This window comes from Xiphophorus maculatus, chromosome 18 (assembly GCF_002775205.1).
Source record: "Xiphophorus maculatus strain JP 163 A chromosome 18, X_maculatus-5.0-male, whole genome shotgun sequence".
Lineage (NCBI taxonomy): Eukaryota > Metazoa > Chordata > Actinopteri > Cyprinodontiformes > Poeciliidae > Xiphophorus > Xiphophorus maculatus.
In genome coordinates this window covers 27021050-27036610 of record NC_036460.1, presented here as the reverse complement: position 1 = coordinate 27036610, position 15561 = coordinate 27021050, and the positions used below count along the sequence as shown (strand labels likewise).

The 15561-nt window shown below is 39.9% G+C and overlaps 2 protein-coding genes across 10 annotated transcripts in view; one reads left to right on the top strand and one right to left on the bottom strand.

Annotated features, from left to right (window-relative positions):
* Positions 1-15561, top strand: part of lrfn1 (leucine rich repeat and fibronectin type III domain containing 1) — a 212761-nt gene that overhangs the window by 115516 nt on the left and 81684 nt on the right. The gene's annotated exons all lie outside the window — the stretch shown is intronic.
* LOC111605759 lies at positions 906-13806 on the bottom strand. Of its 3 annotated transcripts, none has more exons than XM_023351138.1 (15): positions 12778-13806; positions 12619-12678; positions 12500-12535; positions 12342-12402; positions 12157-12263; positions 11794-12066; positions 11604-11697; positions 11355-11422; positions 11025-11270; positions 10724-10858; positions 10567-10629; positions 10335-10466; positions 1766-9761; positions 1592-1674; positions 906-1308 (listed from the first exon to the last, which is right to left on the bottom strand). In XM_023351138.1, the coding sequence occupies exons 1-13, from the start codon at positions 12853-12855 to the stop codon at positions 2814-2816; spliced, it is 8301 nt and encodes a 2766-aa protein (XP_023206906.1). In that variant the 5' UTR covers positions 12856-13806; the 3' UTR covers positions 906-1308; positions 1592-1674; positions 1766-2813. The 3 variants fall into 3 exon arrangements, with proteins under 3 accessions (XP_023206906.1, XP_023206907.1, XP_023206905.1); XM_023351139.1 differs by having other exon boundaries at positions 1791-9761; XM_023351137.1 differs by having other exon boundaries at positions 1592-9761.

The following is a 15561-nucleotide window of genomic DNA, read 5'->3' as shown; positions in this document are numbered from 1 at the left end:
CATCTCTCACTCTAAGCAGCCAGAGACGCACTCTAACTTTAGGAAAAATGAGAAACTTTGGGTCGCTTAGAGGCAAATTGTGGACAAACCGTAACTGGTATCGACGAGCCGTCTTCACTTTCGAAGAGATCACAGACGTATCTACAAAATGAAATTTGAATGGCATTTCTAGGTGAATTTGTGACGACACAGCAAATCCTCAAAAATAGGGTATTTCTAGGATTTTTCCCATTGAGTTATAATGGGGTTTTTTTCGTAGTTTTTTGCGAATTATGTCGCCACGTTAAGGCCAAATCCCACCAGAAGTAATAGCTGGAATGGCGTGAATTTTCTGCAGGTTTTGATACCTCATTTGTAGGTGTGCACCAAGCGGTATGAGCCGCATTAACGGTTACGGAAGAAAAATAAAGAAGAACTAGAAAATTTCGGAAGAAATTTAGCCGGGGCCTGCCAAGGCGCGCCCGTCGGGCTTGGGCCCCGCGTCGTCACGCCACAAATCGGCGTCGACGCTAAAGAACGCCGCGACGTAATCAGTTGCACGCGGAGAACCGCAAGAACGTTAAGCGAGGCGGACGTGCACAATCACTAGGATATTTTCTGTAATTGATTTACTCCATTCAGTATACTAAACATTGCTAAAAAGTAAAATAAATAGCTAATAGCTTATTGAAGCTAAAATGCTAACGCTAATGAACCTTGCATTGAACTGTTTAGTAACAGTTCAATGCTCATAAACTGCAGGAAGGCAGTTCATTAGCATTTACCTAATGATTGTCACAAATATAAATTTTCAATAACGCACACACACAACATATTACAGTTTAAAAATATATATTGACCTTATGTTAAAGATTTCTACAAACTTTTTACAGGTAAAGTTTACAATGAACCAAAATTACAACATTTAAAGAATACCATAAATTTAAGAATCTAATGTCTCTGCAATAAAAAGAAATTGCTATCTTTTTTATTTTACATGTGTCCTGTCCGGCCGTGTGGCACTCAGGGTTGTTTCCTGAGTGTCAAGGTGAGGCCTGACAGATTTACTGTCACAAGTGAAACATTATGGCTTTGCCACAATGATCCACTTGTTATAAATGTGAAACCTTTATAACTATATACATACATGAAAACATATTTGAAATTAATCTAATGTAACATATTGCAGTCTCTATACAATAAATGAAACCATCTTAAATATATACATACATCAAAAACTATTTACAACTATAAAGAACAACAACAACAAAAAAGAATCGCTTCTCCAAAGCTTTTTGATTTTTCCCAACTTCTTCTTAGGCATCCAATCTGGTGTGACACATCACAGAATGTATTAAAAAAACAAAAAACAGACAAAAACCAAATTAATATATATGACATTTTTAAACATTTATGTGATTTATCAATGAATAAACTAAAAATTAAACTTTGTTTAAAGTAAGGTTTAAGAATGAGTAACATAGATGTAAACACCAATGTAACCTAAGAAAAAAGGGCATATATCAACTGGATTCCTCCTATCAAACTTGCATATACAACATCATCAATTTCAAATTAAAATAAACAAAATTAGCTTTAATTTGTTATGTACCTATCTAAAGAAACAGGAACTCCATCTTCTCCTCAGATTGGGTGTGGGACCAAGTCCATGAGCTAGGCAAGGGTTGTCCTGCACTAAAAATAAACAAGTCATTCCATCAATAGACATCTATTATCAACAACAACAAAAATGTAACTGCTTTTAAGGTTGCTACAATTTAGATACATTTGCTAACTCTCATGCGCCAAACCTCCAGGTCTCGTTTCCTCTCTCTTCTTGGCAGCCTCCAACGATTGTTTATGTGGAACAACCTGCAAAAACAGACTAAAACTGGGAGAAAACAGGTTAATTCCATCAAAACAACACAAATTCTCAGTATGTGGAGGGAGTCCAACAAGACAAAAGTGAGTTCAACTTTTGTCCTTCTAGTGAAGTAACCACTAGGGCGCTGCAGTAGTAAAAAGTGCAGTGTGATTGGGGAGAGATGAAACAAGGAGAGGTTTAATTGAATGACGCAAATTGTGAAGAATAAAAAAAAGAGTTTTGCAAAAAATTAACTTATTCGAAGGGTAACAGTTACTCTAACTGCATTAGAAAAATAAGGAAAATGCTCAGGGCCAGATTGAAGACCAATTTGAAATAATTGTTATTTCAAAATAGAACAGAATATACGTGTAGTAACTGATTTTTTAATCTACTGCTTCCTGGTCCAATATTTCCAGCAACTACTCTGACAGAGAACCGATAAGTGTTTCAAGATCAGCCACTTTCTTATTCCCAAACCTCAAACAAAGTTTCATGGGCACATACAAACCCTGGTTATGAAGCCTCCTTTCTACGGAACTAAATAAGTATTGAAAAGATTTGCAAACTGTACAAGAATATTTTTATTCCTACAACAAAATCCACAAGCTACACCATAATTCACAAATCTTTACAATGAATAAATATATATCAAACCCTCTGCAACAATGATAGAGAAAAACAACCCACACTGCTTTCTGATTGCTGCATGTACAAAAGAAACCACAGTCAGATAAAATGATGCAAGATCTTTACATTTTCTCCAAAAAGAATCTCCTTTCATGAAATCAGGATTGAGATGTACAGTGCTTACAAAGTAATCATTCCCCTTGAACTGTTCCATATTGTTACATTACAACCACAAATATATTTCATCGGAATTTAATAGAAAAGATCAAGAAAAATACCCCTTATGATGAGGAAGATTTCAAGGAACATGACTATTTTTGGAAGCCACTATAGATGCAGCTTATACTGAAGCTAACACACAGTATATAGGATTGTGATAGCTGTAGTAAGCCTGCAAGACACCTGACTGGACACAGTATTCTGGATTGGAGATGTAAATGTGATCAAGGAGAGTACGTTTTTCTGTGGTTGGAGCAGAGATGAGTTGCATAAAGCCTTTCGCTCTAAACAACTCATTAATGGCTTTTTTCCCAGGAGGAATAAGGTCCTCATTGAAGTCTCCCAATATGACAACGGGCCGAATATCCATTGAATTCAGGCCATCCAAGAGGTTCTGCAGATTTCTTAAAAATGTTCCAAGATCATAACTTGGTGGCCTGTAAACTGTCGCAATGAGGGCTCTGATTGCGGTGTCCACTTTTACAACGTTGAATTCAAGGTCTGTAACCTGGTTGAAGAATCTACGTTCCTGCGGTTGGAGAAGACTCCGGCAGTAGGTCGCTACTCCCCCACCCTCTTTGGTAGCAATGTCGACTCTATTTGAGTAGGAGACATGTCTGTTCCGTGAAAAGAAAGAATAGCCCTCCATTTGGCAAGAAGCAGGAACAGAAGATCCAAATAAATGAGTCTCTGTTAGGCATAAGACATCTGCCAGCATAAGTTCATGATGTTGTTTCATGTCCTCAGAGTGACAGACAAGACCTTCGACATTGTGGTGGACAATTGTTAATGTTTCACCTTGATGACCAGACTGAAAATGCAAGAGTGGTCTGGTGTGCAAAAACGATGCTGGTCTCATTGATTCCATAGCTGCTCTGATATTTTCGTCAGCGTAGATTTTACTTTCATCGAAATCAATGATTTTAAGTCCTTCCAGGGAAGTTGTGCGACTGAGGGCCACATATGCCATTCCAGGTTCAAAAATACGCTTCAAAGAAATGACCGCAGACTTCATGGTCATCCCTTGGACCTTGTGTGCCGTACACCCAAAGGCTAACCTGATTGGAAATTGCCGTCGTACCACTCCCTTTACGCTACTCTGTTCCTCAAATCTCTCAATGTAAACAAAGCCATCTGGTTTACCCTGAATCTTTTTTGTGTGGCCAGCGAGGGCATTGTCCAGTTTGAGTCCAATTAACTTTACACTACTCTTTCCATCTTTCGTACTGGTGACAATATCTGCAATGGTGCCAAATGTTCCATTAACGAGACCATCCTCTACATCCAAGTTTCTTATAATCATTACCCTAAAACCCAAACCAACCTGTATGTTGTTAGACAAGTCTCGTTTGTTGCCCGCTATGCAACAGCCCAGATTAATCATGTTTCCTGTCTTTGTAATCCTTTTGTAGTCCTCTGCCTCGATATCAACTGTTACTACACCTAAAGAGGCCACAACTGTTGCATTATGGGTGTCCACCTGTTTGTTTGTTGCAAAAATGTGCAGAACATCCATTGGACACTCTTTGGGGTCAGTAACAGCTTGGATCAAAAGAGCCTTGTCATCCTCACTAAGCGAATCGGCTTTACCTTTAACTCGAATCCGGTTCAAGAGCTCTGCAAACGCTCGGTCATCTTTCTGCCGCATGATTTCTGTCAGGTTTATCATCTGGAAATTCTCATTCCAGATATCAAGCACGCCATCCTCGGCGACACAAAGCGGTTTTGATCGTCCAACAGGAGGAAGTTGGAAGAAGTCCCCCACAGCCAAAACAGAGACCCCACCCATGAATCTGTTGTTCCCCTTGATTTGTTGAAATCTCCAGTCAACATATGCAAGTAGGTCTTTGGAGACCATGGAGATTTCATCGACGATTAAGATTTCTACATTAGAAAGAACTGCCCTCACTTCATCCAATGAATTTCCAAGTCCCTTGTATGGTGGTTTTAAACTTTTGGGTAGTTTCAAGATGGAATGTAAAGTCTTCCCTGATATGTTGTACGCTGCAGTACCAGTAAAAGCTGTGAGGAGCACAGTGGGCTTGGACATGTCACCAATATCAAGAAGTCTCGGAAGCTGGCGCAAGAGCTTGGTTGCCTCCTGGTAAACACATTTGATGACATGAGATTTACCACAGCCGGCTCCTCCCGTCAAGAAATAAAAGAACGGTTCTGGGTTGTCACCCCAGACGCGGTTCAGACACCAATCGCGAATGGTGTAAAACACGGACGCTTGACTCTCATTTAAACTCCTGTACATTTGTCTGATGAAATCAGGGCTCAATTTAGGAGCTTCAATTTTTGGCATGTCTACAGTGTTGACATCAATTTCATAATCTGGAATAGGGTCTTGCTCTTCATCTTCTTGCAATGGTGGTCGCTCAGCAGCGCATTCTAAACGGTCTACCTCAACCTCGGGTGCAAAAGTGTTCCACGCATTACGAACCGGTCCTTCCTTTGTCAGATTTTCCATAATCTTATCAATTTTCTTACCTTGCCCTTCATACCTTTTGCAATTGAAATCCACATACTGTTTAACCTGATATCTACCACGTAAACCGTTGTTGTAAAAGGCTTCGTAGGTTGTATGTTCCTCATTTTTAAGGTCGTCATCTCTTCTGTGAGGAAAATACAACTTCAGAAGCCGTCTGTAGAACTTTTCGGGGGTTTTTTTCTCTGAAAAACGAGTAAATCTAATAACTGCAGGTTTGCCCATAGTTCTTTTCTGGATGTATCCTGCATCATTAAGGAGGGGAATTGCATTTGACCCTTTAATTTGTCTACCATATAGAACTCGGTATTCTGACGCAAATTCTGCAAGGCACATGTGTTCGAATTCTAATGTTACTGGCCTGTTGAGATATTTTTCCGGCAATCCTGTCATCCACACATTCTCTTCATCTGGGGACATGTTTACGAGTTGACTCATCGGAAGGCTCATTTTTACACCGTCTTCATCTGTTTGAAGAAAAAGGACACTACGAGAGGACTTTTTGAGAGGTAGGCTACAAGTGCGCGCAACGGATTCTTGAGCACTAACCTCTCTGTGTTTTGAATAAGCCTGCATGATCTTTTTCATCTCATCGCGTTCGCTAACATTCGCTCTCTTTAAATCATCTACAACAGACTTGAGGTACTGCGCCATTTCATGCTCTGGCTTGGCTATGTAGGACATCATGTACTCAATGCAGCTGTACTCATCAAGCACATACTGGATGTCCATGTTAGCATTCCATGCACGAAGGAGATCGGGGTTATACCCATTGACCCAGCTATCTTTAGGATCCCGTTTCATCATTACCACCATTCCAGAAGTGAGAGCATCAACATGGCCATTGTACTCTACTTTGGTCATATTACAAGCCTGGAGTAACTCTGCCAAATCCCTGAACGATGATTTTTCATCCTTCAGTAAATCCCTAATTGGTTTCAGTGTCTTCTTAGCCTCTCTTTGTAGGTTTGAGACAAATGGTGATCTCGATTTCTTGGACTTTCTCCTACCTTTTTGCTTAACTTGCGTTGCTTTTTTGTCGTCATTTTCGTGATCAAAGTCAATTACAGGGACGGTTATTCTGGTGTGCTCCATTGGTAGTTTGGGGAATCCAAATCTGCATTCAACATTACCTTTTTTGCATGATTTTGAGTGCTTTTTGCTGTGCATTTGAACGTCTGTGACTATTTTGTTAAGCTCTGGATCTCTGGTTTCATCAGGCAACTGACAGGATATGTAACGATCGATGAACTTTATGACTTCACCGCAACATGAGGGGTCTTCCATTTCAGGTGCATCCTTAATCCATATCACAGCATGTATGTGTGGTGAACCCCTTGCCTGAAATTCGACACGATAAAAGTAATCTTCGACTGGTCCAATGGGCTGTGCAGGGGAAAGAATGAGGTCTCTAAACAGTGCGTCCACTCTCTTTTCAAACATACGCATGACGGTGACAGGGTTGCTTCTAAGAATGTCACACTTTGCATTCCAGTCAAGCTCAGAAAAATGTACCTGCTCGCCATGTTGACCTTTGATGGCCTCAATGACTTCTGGCCATCTCATTTCAGCAGCAGAGAATGTGCAGAAGAAAGTGGGCTTTCCAAGTTGCCTGACCATGGCGTGCAAATCACGTAATCCTTTCTCCCAATAAGCTGGAGTTCCTCTTAAGGGTTGCATGAAACGGGTAGCCTCTTTATTCTGGATCAGTTTTTCCAACTCCTCTTTATCCTGCAGCATTTTGCTGGAAATATTTTTCCCATCTTTGGTGCTTGGTTTCCCTTTTCTTCTCTGAATGGACATACTATTATTGGCAATATGAGTTTCCGTAACAAACTGAGCAAAGAAAAGGTAACTGTGGTCTTTGGCAAACCGAGTATCTATTGAGAAAAGCCGTACATTGAAATACATACTTGGTGAAAGTGCAACACGGCGGGCTTCATCTAATGTGTTTATTGCAGTTGGGAAATGTACAGGATAAGCATTGGCTTCAAGTCTTGGAACACTGAAGAAGGAGATGGGCTTGTTCCCCTGAGCCGGCGCAATGCTGAAAATCCCTTCTCCATATGACAATACTTCCTGTGCTATGTCAGGAGGCTGCATGCAGGTGTCCAAGATCAGACCAGGTCGAAGTGCCTGATGCTCTGCCCCTATGTGGTCAGGTTGCTGGTCTGCGGCTGCATCCATTGCAGCCTCCTCTGCTTCTGAGTCCTCAACTGGCTGATCCTCTTGGAAACCCTCAAATGTGGCACTTTCATTTATACTTACGTCTGTGTAATCTGGATGACTCTCTTTAAGCTTTCTCAGTGCAGCTAAGACATTTTTCATGTTGACCGTGTAAAAGTATTGGTAACCTTTGTACTTGGTTTTTCTCTTCAGCTTCACCTGTAAAAGCTGGGCTTCCTCACGGGGCCTCGGAAGACTGTTTACGACTGTTTCCATGTCAGAAGGAACACAGACAACTGCTCCATGTATTGCCCTTTGCTGTCCCTTGGGCAAGGAAACAATTTTTGCAAAAGGTAGAATTTTTGCTATTAATTGCCGTTCAATTACATTCAATTCCGCAAGCTCTATGGGAACGGAAGCTAGGTGAAGGTTATTGGCAGCAGCAATCGATGGCATCTTTCCTCTGGTTAGACTGCTGTCACACGTGTAGCAGATCCACTCCCCCATCCTCTCTTGAGGTACAGAACATGGGGTTGAGCATGCAGATCCACACACATGAACATATGTACCTGTTAGACAATCAGCTACTACACGCATATTCTTGTTATACTTATCTCGTTTACACTGTTTTACTTGACTGGGGAAAAGAGCTCTGTGACACACGGTGCAAACATATGTGGGTCCGTTTTGAATGTTCTTATAAAAGTTTTGTATTGCAGCTTTCATTTCGTCAGTCATCAGAGGGTGTGGAGTTTGAAGGTGGAAGCCTACATTTCTTTTGTATTTCCTTCTGATTCGCGAAGCATGCTGCAGTGTTAAATTTTTGGAAAGTGCTTGTCTAGATAGTCTGCCTCTTCTGTTGGCAACACATTTTTCATTATGTTTTACTCGATAACCAGGCTCACTATGATACTTCTCCTTCATAGATTCACGCATTGTTTTTTTCTGTTTGCTTCTGAAAACTGGATCGTTTCTGAATCGATTCCTGTTGTATGATTTTTGTCTGCTTCTAAAGATCGGATCGTTTCTGAATTGATTCCTCATGTATGATTTTTGTTTGCTTCTAAAGACCGGATCGTCTCTGTATCGATTCCTGATGTATGATTTTTGTCTGCTTCTAAAGAGCGGATCGTCTCTGAATCGATTCCTGATGTATGATTTTTGTTTGCTTCTAAAGAGCGGATCGTCTCTGAATCGATTCCTGATGTATGATTTTTTTCTGCTTCTAAAGAGCGGATCATCTGTGAATCGTTTCCTCATATACTCGGCCATCTGCGCTTTATGACTGTCTCTGAAGCTACGTACAAAATTGAATCTGTCCTTAATGTAATTTATTCGTCTCTTCCGGAAAGATGCATCTGTCCTATATCTATTATTTAACTGATCCTTCCTCTGTACTTGATGAAGAATATATTGTTCTTTTAAGGCCTGCAGCTTTTTGGTCCTAAATGTTGGAGATGTCAGATATCTTTCTTTTTCAGATGAACTTTGTTTCATTTTACTTCCTACATTCTGTCTCTGTTGTGTTTTAATCCTGTTTTTAATTTTTCTTCTATTAGCTTTTGGCACTTTTGACAAATTTGTAACAGTTGGAGGTCTCTCCTCTAATACCTTTGCAACTTCCCTAAGCCAAGGAGGCATTTCGTCATCAGACGGACTCTCTGATTTCAAAGCAGTTGGACTTACCTGTGTGGCTACAGGTGAAATGTTCTGAAAAGTCGACTTCTGAGGATGATCTTCATTTTCCCTTTCAAAACCTACTGGCACAAACTCATAGGTGGCATTGGGGCCGCGATTTCGAAAGAGCTTCAGTAGATGGCTGACCATGTCAGACAGGTTGCAGAAAGTCATCATTACTGCAGTTCCACTGGGGTGGGGCATGCCTGCTGAATTTCTTGAGTGGGAATCAAAAACTCCAAACCGACCGCATCTGTCCCTGAAAACTGCAATGCACTCTGGAGTCACCAAAAGGAAAGCATGGGTGACATTTTCCGACAGACATTCCAGTTGCAGGGCAAGATGCAAACCCAATCGTCTAGATCCTTCAGTGCTCCCGCTACGAGCAAAAACATGACCTACCTGTAAACCAGTTGTATGTACTGCATAGATGTTCCTATCTGTCAGTACATGGTCAGGCATCTGTTCAAACGTCAAGTGATTGTCACGAAATGTTCCATCACTGATCAGTTGCTGTTTAACGCCGGAATAAAGTTGGTCTCCTTTTTCAATCACTCTATCAAGCATCACAGCATCAAACTGCAACCCCTCATTGTGGTAAGCTAAAAATGTGAGTGCCATGCATGTGCACTGGTGATTACGGGAAAATGCAGCATACCTCTTGTCGGCCTGGGAATGTGTAGCACTTACCAACAGGACAGGTGGACCGCTGATTCTGGGTTCCAGCGCAGAAGCCTGTAACATAAAAAAATATTTAAAAGTCAGTATTTATACAAATATTTACCTGATAACTATCTACCACCAATTAGGCCTGTTGTAAACACATATTTTGTAATTGAGTAATCAATTATTCTGTTGTTAAATAGATTAATTGAAATAAAATGTTGATAAAGTAACTTCATGGTAAATAATATTATTACACTAGTATTGGGTGGGATTTCAATATAAATCCATATGCTCATATTTGTGCATCTCAAATTTACTTGTCTGTACTTCAGAAATTAATATGTAACAATATTAGCTCACTTTTTTAGCCAACCTGGAAAACCAAAAAAGTTTGATATTATAGTCAATTTAATAAAAATAAAAAATGCACAAATTATAAAGCAGCACGTCTACAAAGTCAAAAGCTGTAAAATACAAATTTTCTAAATATCTAAACTCACTTTGCACAGCCATTTGTGCTCATGTGAGTCACATAATCTTTGGCACCCTCGTCATACACAGAACCAAGTACGCGAACTTTCTCCACAACACGTTGCACTGCTCCACCCATTTGTTGTTACTGAGATGATAGGAAACAGTTACCTTGCAGCTCCCATCCTGAAAATGGTCCTCCTGTGCCACGGAAGAGGACTTGGCCTGGATGTCCATCAGGGGAACCGAACCCTGTGCCTGGCGACGAGCTTTGCTGTTGGTCTCTCTCGGCGCTCCCTCCATCTATAAATCAATAGAAGCTGTCCTTTTTTGTGCAAAGTGAACATATACTGTACATTTCACTATCTTAAAGTCTGATATATTTTCTGAAACGGTGTCATACCTGCTGCTCCACTGGATTCAGCTTGTAGGGATCGGAAATTGAACGACGCTTCGCACTCGCCTTCTAATAAGAAAAATAGAAGAAATTATATAGTTGTTACAACAAACTATAGCACATCAAATTCAAATGATTATATTTTTTAAATTAAATAAAATACCTTTTTCCCCTTTGGAGAACATGTAGGTAGCGTAGTTTCAAGGCCAGACGCAGGAACGATCCGATCCATCTCCTCCAGCAACGCTGGGCTGAAGCACACAGGATTCAGGGGGATGGAAGAGTCCAGCAGGTCTCCCTGTAAAATCAAGTTCCATTTACTTTATAATCTGCACTTTAAAGAAAAGTTGAAATGAACAATCAGGGAGGCGGACACAAAATAAACATGTTAAGAAGTGAAATATACACATTGAAATATACACTTGCAAAATTTTCATTAAATCAAATAAGCATGTATCCAGTACCTTCCGACCACCACCAACCACAGTCCAGGCGGAGGACTCTGAACGACGCGGAGCAGCCACCTCGCTAACCACAACCAGCCGGGGCAGGGGACGTCTCACCGGGGGGGGGGAAGCCGTCCCAAGGGGGGGAGGAGCCAACATCACAGGAGCAGGAGATTTCGGTGCACTTAACTCAAGTTGCGAGCAGACCGCCGCCTCAAGCAACTGAGCAAGGACCTCCATCCCAGGATGGTCGCTCAGGTGAACCTACAATTATAAACACATTTTATAAAATACAGTACGCCTCAATGAAATGTTTACAATAGAATTATGAAAATCAATTCAACTTACGCCATCCCTGCTCCACAAGGCCAGGTTGGTCAACGGGAAGTGTTCAGTGACAGGCAAATACCGAACAGCTTGACAGAAAAAAAAAAAAATGCATTCTTATTTTCAGTCACACTAACGATGTTCTAATTTGAGATAAATTACATACGAAAGGAAAAATAAATTATTTTTTCATAGATCTGAACCCCGAAAACTATAAAATGTAAATTTGCTGAAGTTTTAGTCTAAACACAAATTGTGTACGTCACTTACTTCTCTGAGCAGCCACACGTTGAAACTCCTGCCGCAGCAGCTGTTGCACACTGTCCTCCACGCAAAGGCGCGGTGGAAAGTCCACAATGACCACCTTTAAATTTCAAACCAAATAAAGGAACAAAATTAATATACGCCAACTTTTCTGATATATTTGATCATGGATAAATGCAGTGGATGTTCTACTTACATTAGCAGAGAGGTTGCAGACGGTACTCAACAAAGCGTCAAACGCCACTCCGGCCTCCACGAAGGTCCTGCTGGCGGTTAAGTTGTTACTTGGGGCCAGAAGACAGATCACCTCGGGGGGCCGAGGCAGAACTGCATCCAGCACCTCAAGCCGCAACTCTTCCGCAGAGGCACCGGGGGATGCAAGCACCCCTAAGGAAAAGTCGCCCTTTGGCATGGTAGAATACCCATCCACAATAGCACGCAGATGGGAATCACCAACCAAAAGAGCAAACTGAAAAATAAAAACAAACATTAAAGTTCGCTTATAGAATTTTTGTCATTCAAACCAAGATTTGTATACGAGGTATACAAAAAAAAATACCTTCTTCTCCAGAGCCCCGGCAGTAGGCAGAACCAACTTGCAGCTCCGTCTGGTCACCCGGGAGGCTGGCCACGTCTCCACCCGATGGCGACGCCCCGTCCCACGGCCTGTTTAGAAACGTTTAGTTATCAAGATTAGGCTTTCATGCAGCTGCAAATTTAACAACAAAGATTTTATCTACATACGTGACCCAGAAGAGGTCAGTGGCACACGGGGCTCCTCCTGAAGCATCACGGGAGGCAACATCTGCAAAAGAGTTATTTAAAAAATCTATAGATTAACTACAAACATAACTTGTTTTGGTTATTCTAAATAAATGATCCTGAACTTGTCATGAACATACCTGGTCGGGCAGGCCACCCTCCAGCAGTGGGGAGATCTAAAGAGATAAGTAAAATTAGTAAAGGAAATAATTGTTATCATCCAACAGTAAGTTACTAAAATGTAAAATGACAGCCATACCTTATTTGGCGGAGACCGAGTCGGGTTCCAAGCGCTGGTTGTGAGCAATGGTGTCCCAGCCTGTAAACCCAGAAACTATTATAATCATGCTTAAAGTCTAAACTACATTAAGAACTACAGTTAGACAAAAACAAGTACTTCAATGTTTAATTGTTATACCTTTGCGTCGACCGGCACAATCTCCAGCTTCCTCCATCTCACCTTAGCTGCCTCAGAGCGTCGTCCTCTACGTGGCATCCTGTAACAGCAGAATGAAAAAAAAGAAGAAACCTGGGGGGGGGGAGTTGGTTATTCAAACAATATTAAATGTGTTTGTGAATGCTTTTAACTCAATGTTACTATGTGCTTTTCTTAATATCTAAATAAAATATATTTCTGTAGGATCAACAGGTATCAGTATAATAAGATGGTGTGATGATGCAGAGGTGAGATGCGTAGCAGGCAGCAGTGGAAAACGTCCAAATCACAAAGTCTCGCAGAAGAGAGAAGCTGTAAATACAAGCAAAATACATTTCAATTAAAAAAGGACCATAAAATATATATATATATTTTCAAAATAGGTTAATATTTTTTTTCTGAAATACAAGAATAAAGTTAAAACTGTTCTAAGGTTTCTAAACAAAGCCAATATATTTTTCACAACTGGTGCAAACATAAGTACACTTTACAACTTGGTTAAAAATATACTTAAAAAAAACAGAGATGTTATATCTGAAGATACGAACAAAATTACGAGACTTAAAAACACTGCAGCACTTAATTAGCTTCCTGTGGGTCTAAAACATTTTCTTTCCAGCAAATTTCTAGCTCCCATGATGCTTTGTGTGATTTATAGGCGTTACTTCCGCGCACATGTGTTTACATGTTAACAACTTGCTAACTGGCTTTCTTCAGAGTGTTACACTACAAAATATGTGGGACCTTTCACAGCTTAAACGTAGCACTATGTGGCAATACTGTTTTATCACACACCACAGTTATTCGGGGAGGGATGGCAACTTGAAGAAATGACCGCAAATAACTTGAGCTAGCATAGTTAGCTACTTCACTGACTCAGTTTCTGCTGCTGCGGGTTTTCTTAAGTTCGCTTTTTGTCCATACAATCACAGTAGTACACATAAAGCATTTTGTGTTCTCTAAATTATAATTTACATCATACCAAGCTAATATTATGTAGTTCTGCTGTTTTTCACTGTCGGCACAAAACGGCAGCTGAGAGGATCTGTATCCGAAGCAACTGAGTCAGTGAAGTAGCTTAATATGCTATTTCGGGTTATTTGTGGCCATTTCTGCAAGTCACAATAGCTCTAGGTTGAGGTAAAACAACATTGCCTTATTTCAGCTGATGAGCTGGATGTTAACAGAGATTTTATAGCCTAACAGCTTTCACGAAAGCCAGTTAGCAAATTGCTAACATGTGAAGAAATTGTGGTTCCGGTTTTTGTCGTGGAAAAAAATATTCCATCAAGCTAGCAGCTACGCTATCAGAGCAACAACAACATATTCCACAGCAGTCAAACTTTTAAAATCTATCACATTTCTTAAGGAACACATTACATTTAACAGCTGTAAGCAGTTCTAATAATATAGTAATTAAATTAAACATTGAAATAGTATATTTTATGGACAGAACACAAACACTTCTTACCTTCACCAAGCAGATTCGGAAGCAGAAAGGTCCTTCTTCTTCTTGCTTGTGATTTTTAGCGGCGGGTGACATCTAACGTTAATATGTATTATCGCCATCTACTGGCTGGAGTGTGTACGACAGCATCTCCCCCAATCTAAATTCTTACATATAATCCTGTTACCTTCAAAAATTTAATAACCGCTTTATTTATTTTGTGTTTAATTAATATCTTATTAAGTTTAAATGTCTCTATATCATATTTCCTAATTTATTGTTTTAGCTTCTCTCTACTTGCTGTATATTTTCCACAATTAATTATTACATGTTCTACTGTTTCCATATCCATACCACAATCACATCTACCTGTTGGATTTTTACCAATCAAATGTAAAGTTTTATTTAATCCAGTATGTCCAAGGCACAATCTTTTCATTACTACTTGCTCTTTTCGATTTTCTCCTATTATTTCCATATTCCCTACATTCTTTTGTATATGAAATAAATGATGACCTTTAGTTCCTTCTTCCCACAATTGTTGCCATTCAGATTTAATTTTGCTCTTAATAATTGAATTTATTTCAGACTTACAATACTTTATCTCCATAATTCTACTTTGTTTTAAGGACACCTTAGCTAAATGATCTACCATTTCATTTCCTGCTATATCTTTATGAGCTGGTATCCACATAAACCTAATCTCTTTTTGAGTTAGTTTCATTCTAAATATAACTTCATAAATCTCGTATACTAACTCCATACGAATTTCAGATGAGATACTGTATTTAAAATAGACATTAGTGTTGAGAATGAATCTGAACATATAAGTACTTTTCCAATTTTATTTTGCTCTACCCACTGTAAGGCCATCAGTATTGCAAACATTTCCAGTGTGTAAACAGCTAAATGGTAAGATGTTCTTTGTTTCATAAATATATCTAGTTCAGGAATAGAATAAGCAAATCCTGTTTTATTTGAAACTAAATCTTTTGAACCATCTGTATATATAACTATAAAGGATTTATACATATTCTTAATTCTATCATTTAGAAAACTTGCATTTTGTTATAAACTTCTAGATCAACATTTGCATATGGAAACAACCAAAAAGGAGTACTTGGATAACGCACCGCAGCACAGTACCTCTTTCCCTGTATCCCCATTTCAATAGAGCAGGGGTGTCAAACTCAATTTCACCAAGGGCCACTTCAGCATATTGGCCGCCCTCAATGGGCCACATTGACGGTATAAATCAGGAATGCCCAAGTGCAGTCCTCAAGACTGCAACTTTTAGATGCGTCCCTGCTAAAACATAC